The 10,836-nt window shown below is 42.5% G+C and overlaps 2 protein-coding genes and 1 pseudogene across 2 annotated transcripts; 2 read left to right on the top strand and 1 right to left on the bottom strand.

The window, feature by feature from the left end:
• The first annotated feature begins 735 nt into the window (after positions 1 to 735).
• LOC111990350 (UPF0481 protein At3g47200-like) lies at positions 736 to 1,803 on the top strand (annotated as a pseudogene).
• Positions 1,804 to 4,785: 2,982 nt separating this feature from the next.
• On the bottom strand, positions 4,786 to 6,148 carry LOC112016587 (peroxisomal (S)-2-hydroxyacid oxidase GLO4-like). Its single transcript, XM_065772476.1, has 3 exons — positions 5,954 to 6,148; positions 5,499 to 5,654; positions 4,786 to 4,965 (listed from the first exon to the last, which is right to left on the bottom strand). The coding sequence occupies exons 1-3, from the start codon at positions 6,146 to 6,148 to the stop codon at positions 4,786 to 4,788; spliced, it is 531 nt and encodes a 176-aa protein (XP_065628548.1).
• Positions 6,149 to 8,002: 1,854 nt separating this feature from the next.
• On the top strand, positions 8,003 to 9,001 carry LOC112016586 (uncharacterized). Its single transcript, XM_024049138.1, has one exon. The coding sequence runs from the start codon at positions 8,003 to 8,005 to the stop codon at positions 8,999 to 9,001; it is 999 nt and encodes a 332-aa protein (XP_023904906.1).
• Positions 9,002 to 10,836: the final 1,835 nt, after the last annotated feature.

The following is a 10,836-nucleotide window of genomic DNA, read 5'->3' on the forward strand; positions in this document are numbered from 1 at the left end:
CTGACCATTTTATTTTGTTAAGTTTGTATAACATTTTTAATTTTATATAATTGTCATTATTTATTTTCATTATTCTTAAAAAAGTATTTTAAATAAACTAGTAAAAAATATTATATATATAAATAAATAAACAAACTAGTAAAAAAAAATTTATATATATATATAATTTTTTTTCAAGTAAGGGGGTTCAAAATAAATAAACAAACTAGTAAAAAAAAATTTATATATATATAATTTTTTTTCAAGTAAGGGGGTTCAAATGAATCCCACCTAAAGAGTATGTAGTGCTGCCCTTGCCTCACATAAAACAAGATCTATTAATCAAAATTGTGATGAGATCCACCATCTAGGTGAGAAAAGGAAGAATCATGTTATTGTGCTTGGGAGCACCTAATAATTCTCAAACAGTTTCATTCTTTTATCTGTCAACTTCTACTTGAAAGGAATTGGGCCTAAAATTACACTCTGCTGTGTTGTTTTTAGCTTCCCCTTTTTTGGATCATTCCTGAAGAAGCAGTTTAAGGAGGCAAAAAAGGAACAGAAAACAGAATCGAAATATGGCTGTGAAGACTGCAGCAATTTATATCGAAGGTTTGGAATCTTTGATAAAAGCTAGGAAGTCCCAAGATCTATTCATGTCACGTAAGTGTTGCATCTTCAAAACCCCAACCATACTCCTCAGGCTTAATGAAAAGGCTTATGTCCCAGATGTGTTTTCTATTGGGCCTTTCCACCATGGGTGCAGAGTTCAGAGAAACGGAAAAAATTAAAACCAAGTATTTGCAAAGCCTTATTTCTCGATCGCCTTTCCAGAAGAAATGTTGAGAAATTTAACCAATTCGGTCAAGGATGTGGAGAGAAGCCCGTGAGTATTATGGTAAACCAGTTGATTACACCCCGGATGAATTTGTTAAAATTTTGGTAATTGATGGTTGCTTCATTGTTGAACTGTTCCGTAAGGATTTTTATACAGAGCTTAGAGAAGAGGATGACCCGATTTTCACCATGTCATATATGCGTCAATTTCTATTTCATGACTTGATATTGCTAGAAAACCAAGTACCATGGATGGTTTTGGAGCGTTTGTTCAACTTCACCCTGGATCCCAGACACAAGATGCCCCTAATTGAACTTGCCCAAGATTTTTTTGGTAACTTTTACGTTTCAAAGCCGCGTTCTGGTTACCCTCCTATCCAAGACATCAAGCATATCCTTGATGTGTTTCGAAAATGGTTGGTTTCACCAACTGAAGAGGAAAGAGGCCACTTAGATTGGACTCTCCTCATGCCCTCTGCGACGAGCCTTGTAGAGGCTGGAGTCAAAATTAAGAGGCGTGAGTCCAAAAGCATCTTAGACATGAAGTTTAATAATGGAGTCCTGGAAATCCCTGGTTTGTATATTCATGAGATAACAGAAACCTTCTTTCGAAATCTCATCTGCTTTGAACAATGCTTCCCAAATTGTGAACCAAGGTTCACTTCCTATGCTGTGCTCATAGACAACCTCATCAACACTGCCAAGGATGTGGACATACTCTGTGAGAATAAGATCATCGATAACTGGTTGAATCCAGAGGATGCTGTTCCATTCTTCAACAAGCTTTACTACAATGCTTTTCTCAAGGAAATCTATTACCAGAAGGTTCGTCAGGATTTGAATAATTATTGCAAGCGCAGGTGGCCTAGATGGCGTGCTGTGCTTGTGCGCAATTATTTTAACACTCCTTGGGCTATTCTTTCAACTGCGGTCGCTGCCATCCTTCTCATCCTCTCTTTTACACAAACTTGGTACAGCATCTATTAAAAAACAGTGGATAATGAATAAATGAACTTCTTGTATTATTGTATACTAGTGAATAACCCATTTCATGTTGGAAATCGTGACTTCAAGTGACGGTACAAGTGCATTTCAAGCGTGTATGTAATATGATTGTATAATAAACACAACTTTTACTTATTATACTCAATCCTGTTTGCTAGTATTCTTAGGATTCCTTGTCTTACCACTACAACTATTCCTATTTGCAAATTGCAATCCAATACATACAAAGAACTATCCGGAATCTTCTTTAAAAAAAAAAAAAAAAAAAAAACCTATCCAAAAAAGGCAAAGTTTGACATAATAGAACTGAACACCGTTAAGGTTTTATCTTATTAATCAATTTTCTTTCATCTGTTGGGTCGTATTCCTTGTTGTGAAATAACTTTTTAATGTAAAGATAAAAGAAAAGAGAAGTGAGAGATCAACTTAGAGAATTTATGTGGTACAATAGTTTGCCTACATCCATGAGAGAGAGTTGCTAATAATCCACTATCTAAGAAAACAAGTTTACAATATTATCTATATATTACTAAAAGCTGAAGTGTAGCATTTAATGTTGCTACGCTCCCATTGAGCCACGTCAGCAACCATGTTATTATCAATTTTTTCCAATTTTTTTATACAATTTTTTTAACATTTAAAGTGAATTAAAAAATCTATTATATTACAATCAAAATATCATATTTAAATTATCTTATTTTTAATTATTCTTATTTATTATTAAATTTTCAATTCCATTTTAACTTTTCATATCCCCACTACTCTCTACCTTAACTTTCTTCAACCTTTCTCGTTCCATTTCAACTTTTCATATCCCCACTACTCTCAATATTAATATTATTCTATCTTTTTATCTTCCTTTATTTTTTATTTTTCTTATTCTTATCCTCATGCTATAAAATTGTCATTCTCCCTCTTATTCCATGCATAATTTCTATTTTTCCACACACAAAAGCCTCTCTCTCTCTCTCTCTCTCTCTCTCTCTCTCTCTCTCTCTCTCTATATACTTTCCTTCAATTTTTGGTATATATATTTTTTAATTTTAGTGTAAATTTTTTTTTTTTTTTTTTTTTTTTTTTTTTTTTTTTTTTTTTTTTTTTTTTTTTTTTTTTTTTTTTTTCATTTCTCAAGAATAAATAAAGAGAGTGAGTGATAGTTGTAGTGTATGAAGAGATAGAATTTTTTTTTTTTTAAAAAAAAGCATGAAAATTTGATATTTTAATGAAATGGAATTTACAATAAATAATTAGATGTTAATGTTTTGAAAATTGGTCAATTCAAAATAGAAAATAAATAGGTTTTTTGGCTAAAAATATATATATTTTTTTGCACAAGCTATTGAATCTATTGAACGGGGGCCTATAGATTCAACCCAAGCTATTTAAACTACAACAAAAATGTCTCTAGTACTACAACAAGGGTTACATTGTGGCCTCCCATTTCTATGGGCTTCCTAAACGCATCAAATTCATCCACCCTTGGGCCTTCAATGAAACAGCCCCAAAGCCCAGCAATCCCAAAAGAAAATGGATAGGCTCGAACCTTTTATTCTGCATGTAACGACATGTCTGAACCCTAACAAAACACTGATGACAAATTTCAAACCACACAATACTATAAATGAACTAAGCCATTCATAAACATTTCGAGCTTGACTTGATAAAAAACTCGTTCATGTTTGTTTGTTTATAAACAAACGAAATTTGAGACTTAATTTTTTGGTTTGTTTAATAAATAAGCAGAGCCCAAGCAAACTATATTGTTTATGAATAGGCTCGTGAATGATAGGGCTCGATAAAAAAACAAATCAAGCTTTGGTTGGTTTATGTGCTTTGTAATAAGTTCGACATGGGCTTGAACAATTGATCCATATTATACTAAGCCTTAAATTAATTGAGTGTTGGGATTACTCATCTAAACCAAATAGGCTTCACAATATACTTAGTATGAGCTTGATAATGTACTTGTATTGGATCTCAATCTCAAGAGCTTGATATTGAGTTTAAGCTTGATATTGAGCTCGAGCTCGGTTTGACTAATGAATTAAGCCAAGCCAAGTTGAGCTCAAGCTCAAACACTGTTTGTAGGCTTGGTTCAAGCTCAAGCCAAGCTTGATTGTTTTTATTTGTTGTTGAGCCAAGCTTGAACATTTAATACTTGGGAAAGTTCGACTTGTTTATCGCCTTACTAATAGTTGCATGGTGGCTTTGTACGGTTAGTTTAGGTCATGTAGGCCATTTTAAGTTAAAAAATGTAAAAAAGATACTATAAATTTTATTATATAAGTTTTACAAATTCACATATGATTAGTGGATTTTAAAATGTACAATAATATGTACATGAAAAGCTACTTCCACCTCTTCCAAACTTGCTCCTTCTCAAACATCCTTAAAATTAAAGCTCTATGCCGAAAGTGAATTCAGCATTGACACTGTCAAATTCTCACACCACTACACTACCAATCCACCATGATTAGCCATTACCACTTACAAGAATTTAAGGGGAAAAAATAAAGTCCCCCCTCCCCATCATTTTAAAATGTATTTTTCAATCAATAACTTCGAGACGCATACCCTTATGCCCAGGCTTATGGAATAATTTCTCCAGGTATGAGCTGGAGGTTGCATTTTTTTTTATTCTATAAAAATTTACAAAAATCTATCAATAGGAAAATAGAAAACAACGATCCTTAAACTCACAATTAAGAGTAGGATAATACAATGGGGTTGTGCTCTGAACCTTTATCTCTAACATGGACCAAAAGGTTCCACATGTATAACAACCACACTTATTTATAAAACAGAAATAGATATGGCAGAAGATGGTATTCATGATACCATTTCACTATCTACATGCCAACTTGATCAATGAAGAAATCTCAACATATTCCACACCTATTCATAGTTGGTTGATGATCTGAATCATTTTTCTTTAGGACATTCTCTTAATGCTTCAATATTTTATTAGAGCATTGAATGGAATTTTTCGTGCTGTGTCCTCACATGACTTCTAGTAATATCTTCCACACTAGGACAGCCAGATAGTGCCATGGTGAGCTCAAGCTCATCCTTCATCATTTGGATGACTTTTCTCACTCCATATTCCCCCTTTGCTGCCAACCCATAGAAAGTAGGCCTTCCAATCTGCAATAATATATATAGATTACAATAGGGTTTAGAAAGCTATGACTATGAATTATAAAATTCTCAGAGGTTCTTATATATCAGCATCCACTTTGAGATATATAGAAGAAAAAATTGAGTGTTGATAGCAAGTGTGAGTGTTGAGGCTTAAAACTGCCTAGGCATGTCACTCCCACAACTATATCCACTACTCTCAAAATGTTTCATTGATCTAGGAATTTATCTTGAGCAACTTAAAAGTTTTTTATTTTCACATGCAAGTTAGACCGAAATTAGTTGAGGTGCCACTCAAATCAAACAAGAAGTTGAACAAAAAAAAGGCAATCCAGCAGCCGAGTATGATAGAGTTGCATGGCATCAGTTGGTTTCACTGACATCTATTGACATTTGAAACTCACATAACAGCAATTACACAAGTGCATAACTAAAAATTACTACTTGTTCACTTTAAATAGCAACTACATGACTGACATTTCGTGTGAATAAATAGTGTAAGAGAAGATTCATAAGTTAGTTTGGCGTGGAGAGCTTACAAGGACGGCTTGTGCACCAAGGGCTATTGCCTTGAAGACATTTGTTCCTTGCCGCACTCCTCCATCAAGGAACACAGGAACTTTCCCTCCAATAGCATGAACCACCGGCAACCACAAGGTACCTAAGTATTCACAATTGCTGTTGTCCTTAGCATGCTAAAGAGCATACTAGTCCACTCAAGTCCAAACAGAAAATTCCTCAGCAGGAATGAATGAGCACGTACATTTCCTGTATTAAAATGATAAAAATTCCTACAGATTGTTATGTTATGGATGCCTAGCTACCGCATTACCACCTACAAAGTTTCCCTAACCCCTAATACTTTTAACTTCTATACAATAAAATGGGCACAGAGATGCAATGTATCTACAGGTAAAACCTAGTATCTGTGTTTGCACATACGCGCTTAATGAGTAAAACAGTCTTATACTAAGCAGTAGAGATAAAGCTTTACCTCTTCCGGAACGGTAATAGTGGTTGGAGTATAATCAAGCTGGCGAGCTCCATGATTTGAGACAACAATCCCAGCAACACCTATTTCTACAGCCTTTATTGCTGCCAATAGTAGTTGTGCGGCGCCCGAACTGTTGGGCCAACTCAGTCCCAAGTCTCTGCCCCAAAACGCACCATCATTGGGCCCAATCCTCATTCGCCCCAAGGCCCAACCCTTGCTATCACAGCTCGGGGGTGCCGGGCTTCACTACTGAGTCATGATCGGCCCATTTTTCACCGAGCATGTCCGGAGGTGTCATTAAACGGCGCATCAATTGTGTTCGGCTCAAAGAAGGCCCTTCAAGCGCCACCACCTAGCTCTAACCTGAAGTGGGCACTAAGTCCCAAAGCCACCCAGGCCCAGACACCCACCTACCGTCCCCCTAATTGGACCTTCCGTAGCACTAAGCGCGCACTAACTCTGCCGAGCTGCCGACGAAGGTGGGAACCAAGTCCCAAAGCCACCCATACCTGACTTCCCACTTAGAGAAAATCCTACTGGACCCTCTGTTGCACAAACATGAGAGCATTGATAACCTACGCCTGAGCTGAGCACTATAAATAAGGAGGGAGGATAAAGAAAGAGGGTTGGACAGAAAAAGGGGGGAAAAGAGAACAGGGGTAATAGAGAAGCAAAACAGATAATCCGAGAGGAGTTTGAGGAAAGATTGTATTGCCGAGAAGGAGAAAAGTGATCTCATTGAGCCCTTGGTTATAGAACTGCCCATAGTAGGAAATCCAGCCCAACAAACAAATAAGTTGTGAGCCCAAGTGGGGTTGAGCCCATTGGCCTCATTTGCGCCCCGCACAATTGGCGCCGTCTGTGGGGATCTCCTACACTGCTGTGGTTCAGCTGAGGCTCGCACACGAGAAAGATGTCCGGAAACCGTTCGGGGAGCGATGCCGGAAGCGGCTCGGTCGGATCCTCTCGGGGGTCGTCTTGGCGAGAACAAAGGCAGAAACGCCACGAAGACAGGCGTCAGGAGAGAGCAGAAGAAAACTCCAGATTTGAAGAGGGCTCGTACCAAACGCAAAGGGCGAAATCCGGTGCATCAGGACGAACGCGGTTTGATGAAAGAGATGAGGAGCTTGAGCGTTTGCGAAGGATGGTGAGAGATTTAGAGTTGGAGGCAGAAGACAGGCGCCAGAGAATGAATCAGGACAACCGAGCAAGGAGACCGGGGGCCGGGGAGCAGCGACAAGGAGCAGGATCCGAACAATCTGGTTACCGCCGTCAACGAGAGCGCTCGGCTTCGCGAGAGTCTCGCCTACGCAGGGGCCAGCATCGAGAGCGTTCACGATCACGAGAATATCCGGATCGGGGTTCGGATTCCCCGGAAGAAAAGCGGAACCACAACGCGGCCATGGACACAATGAGCCGTGCGTTGCGCCAGGCTGCTCGGTCGCCGTTCTCAGCAGACATCGAGCACGCCCCAATGCCAGACCGATTCACACGCCCCCCGTTCAACTCTTATGACGGAAAGACCGACCCGGTTGAACATGTCAGCCACTATATCCAAATGATGTCATTACATACCCAGAATGATGCGCTGATGTGCAAGGTGTTCCCCTCAAGCCTGGGCCCTACCGCGCTCAGGTGGTTCAACGGTCTGAAGAAGGGCTCCATCCGCGGCTTCGCCGAATTAATACAGGAGTTCGGAGTCAGATTTGTTACTTGTAGCCGTGTACCACAGCCGGTGGATGCACTACTGTCGATGAAGATGAGGGTGGGAGAAACCCTTCGTAACTATGCCAGTCGGTATTGGGAACTTTACAACGAGATTAGAGGAGGGAACGAAAGAATTGCTGCAAGCACTTTTAGGATGGGGTTGCCCGAGGATTCAGGCCTAAGGGAATCGCTGACTAAGAAACCTCCCGAGGACATGAGGCAGCTAATGAGGCGCATAGAAGAGTATAAACGGCTAGAGGATGACCGGCTGCAAAACAAGGGTAAAGCACCATGATAAATCAGCCCCGACAGAACAGTTTCCCCCCAAGGATACGGGGGAACATGAGGATGCAGGGATCAGAGGCGCTGGCAGGGGAAGTAAATGTGGCGTTCAAAGAGCCGGTGCATAAGATTCTAGACAAGATCAAGCATCAACCCTACTTCAGGTGGCCGAACAGGATGGGTGGCGACCCGACGAGAAGGAACCAGAACTTGTACTGCACCTACCACAAGGATAAAGGACACACCACTGAGCAGTGCCGAGTATTGAAAGATCATCTTCGGCAGCTGGCCGGGGCCGGGTACCTAAAGGAGTTTGTGACGGATGCGGGGGGCCGAGGGGCAGGCCAAGGCACCCCACATAGGGGCAACTCACTCCCGCCTCCCCTCGGGATAATTGAAGTCATCCACGCCCCTGCCAAGAAATGCTCCACGGCAGGAGGGAAAGGGGTATGGACACTAACCGCAGCGGCAGAAGACCGAGATGGGATGTTTTCTGGGAAGAGGATGAAACCCACCAAAGAGCCGATCTCCTTCGATGACAGCGATTTGGAGGGAACGGTCCAGCCGCACGATGACGCACTGGTGGTCAGTGCCCGTATAGGCGGTTTCCTGGTAAAAAGAGTGATGATAGATCAGGGGAGCGGGGCGGACGTGATGTACCCAGACCTTTACCAAGGACTTGGATTGAGCAGTGCGGACCTATCCGAATATGGCACACCTTTGGTCGGTTTTGACGGCAAGACTGTGATCCCTGAGGGGCAGATATCTTTACCTGTAAATATGGAAGGAAAGGAGGTAGTGGTGACTTTCATAGTGGTGGCTTCCTTCTCCCCGTATACCGCGATATTAGGAAGACCGTGGATCCATGGAATGGGGGCTGTGCCGTCCACCCTGCACGTGAGGATAAAGTTCCCATTCGAGCATGGTGTGATTGTAGTAAAGGGGAGCCAGCAGATAGCAAGACAATGTCTGGTCGCCCTAGTTGACTGGAAGAGGGAGTCGCTCAAACGGGGAAAGAGTACCGAAGAAAAAGAGGCGCAACCACGTATCCCGTTATAGCAGCTACAGAGCCCCCGAGGTGAGAGGGGGGACAGGCGCGCCAAAGAAATGATAAGGGTACGGATACTCCCGGATTCCGATAAGTGTTTTTACGTAGGGGAAAGTATGGATGTTGGAGATAGGGTGAAAATGTTGTTACTACTAATACGGAACGTGGACGTATTTGCTTGGAGCCCGTATGAGGTGCCCGGAGTAGATTCTGAATTCATCGTCCATAAACTCAACGTTGATTCCTCGTATCCGCCTAAGAAACAGAGGCCGAGGAGATCGTCCAAGGAACACGCCGAGGCCGTAAAGGAAGAAGTTTAGAGACTGAAGGAGTCGGGTGCAATAAAGGAAACTTATTTCCCCGAGTGGCTGGCAAACACCGTCGTGGTGAAGAAGAAGAGTGGCAAGTGGAGGGTTTGCGTGGATTTTACGGACCTGAACCGAGCATGCCCAAAGGACCCGTTCCCCGTGCCTAAAATTGACCAGCTGGTTGACGCCACGTACGGCCATCCGAGGATGAGTTTTTTAGACGCCTTTCAGGGGTATCACCAGATAGCCCTGGCCGCCGAAGACCAGGAAAAAACGGCGTTCATATCCCCGGAGGCCAATTATCATTACACAGTGATGCCGTTTGGGTTGAAAAATGCCGGGGCAACTTATCAGCGGATGATGACAAGAATGTTCCGCGACAAAATAGGTTGTACGGTCGAAGTCTACATCGACGATATGGTGGTAAAGAGCAAACGGGAGGAACAACACACGGTCTATCTCTAGGAAGTGTTCGAAACACTAAGGCGACACAAGCTGCGCCTTAACGCCGAGAAGTGCGCGTTCGGAGTGGGGGCTGGGAAATTTCTGGGATACCTGATCACGAGTCGGGGAATAGAGGTCAATCCCGATCAAATCGAAGCAATAAAAAGACTGAATCCACCGAACAATCCAAAGGAGGTACAGGTGTTAACCGGGATGCTAGCCGCACTTAACCGGTTCATCTCCAAGTTTGCGGATCGCTGCCGCCCATTTTATCAGCTTTTGAAGAAGTGGACAGGGTTTCTATGGAGCGAAGAATGCGACAAGGCCTTTCGAGAATTGAAGGAGTACCTGGCAAGGGCACCCATGCTGGCCGCGCCCGAGCCAGGTGAAGATTTATTCATGTACTTGGCAGTATCCGATCATGCCGTGAGCGCCGTGCTGTTGAAGGATGGGGGGATCCAGCAACCCGTGTACTACATCAGCAAGACCCTGGTCGATGCTGAGAAGAGGTATTTGCCTCTGGAAAAGTTGGTGTTGGCCCTAATCCATGCCACAAGAAAGCTGCCGCACTACTTCCAAGCCCACACTGTCTATGTGTTAACCGAGTATCCTTTACAATCTCTTCTGAGAAGATCTGACTTCACAGGGCGGATAGCCAAATGGGGGACTAGGCTGGGGTCCTTCGACATACGGTACCGACCCCGACATGCGGTGAAAGGGCAGGTCCTTGCCGACTTTATCGCTGAATTCTCACCCAGAAATAGTGGAGAAATGATCTGCCACGTAGAAGTACGCCCGTGGAAGGTCTTCGTGGACGGAGCCTCAAGTTCCCAGGGAGCCGGTGCCGGGATAGTCATCTTCTCTCCCGAAGGGATCCGGCTGGAGCAGTCTTTTAGGCTGGGGTTTAAGGCCTCCAACAATGAGGCCGAGTATGAGGCCCTGCTCGCCGGACTAAGAACCGCATTGAAGCTTGGTGCCCGGAGCGTGGAAGTACATTCAGATTCCCGGTTGGTTGTTAATCAAATCCAGGGAAGTTTTGAGGCTAGGGATCCTCGGATGAAGGCGTACTTGTGCACGACAAAAATGATCATAAG

This window comes from Quercus suber, unplaced genomic scaffold, assembly GCF_002906115.3.
Source record: "Quercus suber isolate HL8 unplaced genomic scaffold, Cork oak 2.0 scaffold_59, whole genome shotgun sequence".
NCBI lineage: Eukaryota > Viridiplantae > Streptophyta > Magnoliopsida > Fagales > Fagaceae > Quercus > Quercus suber.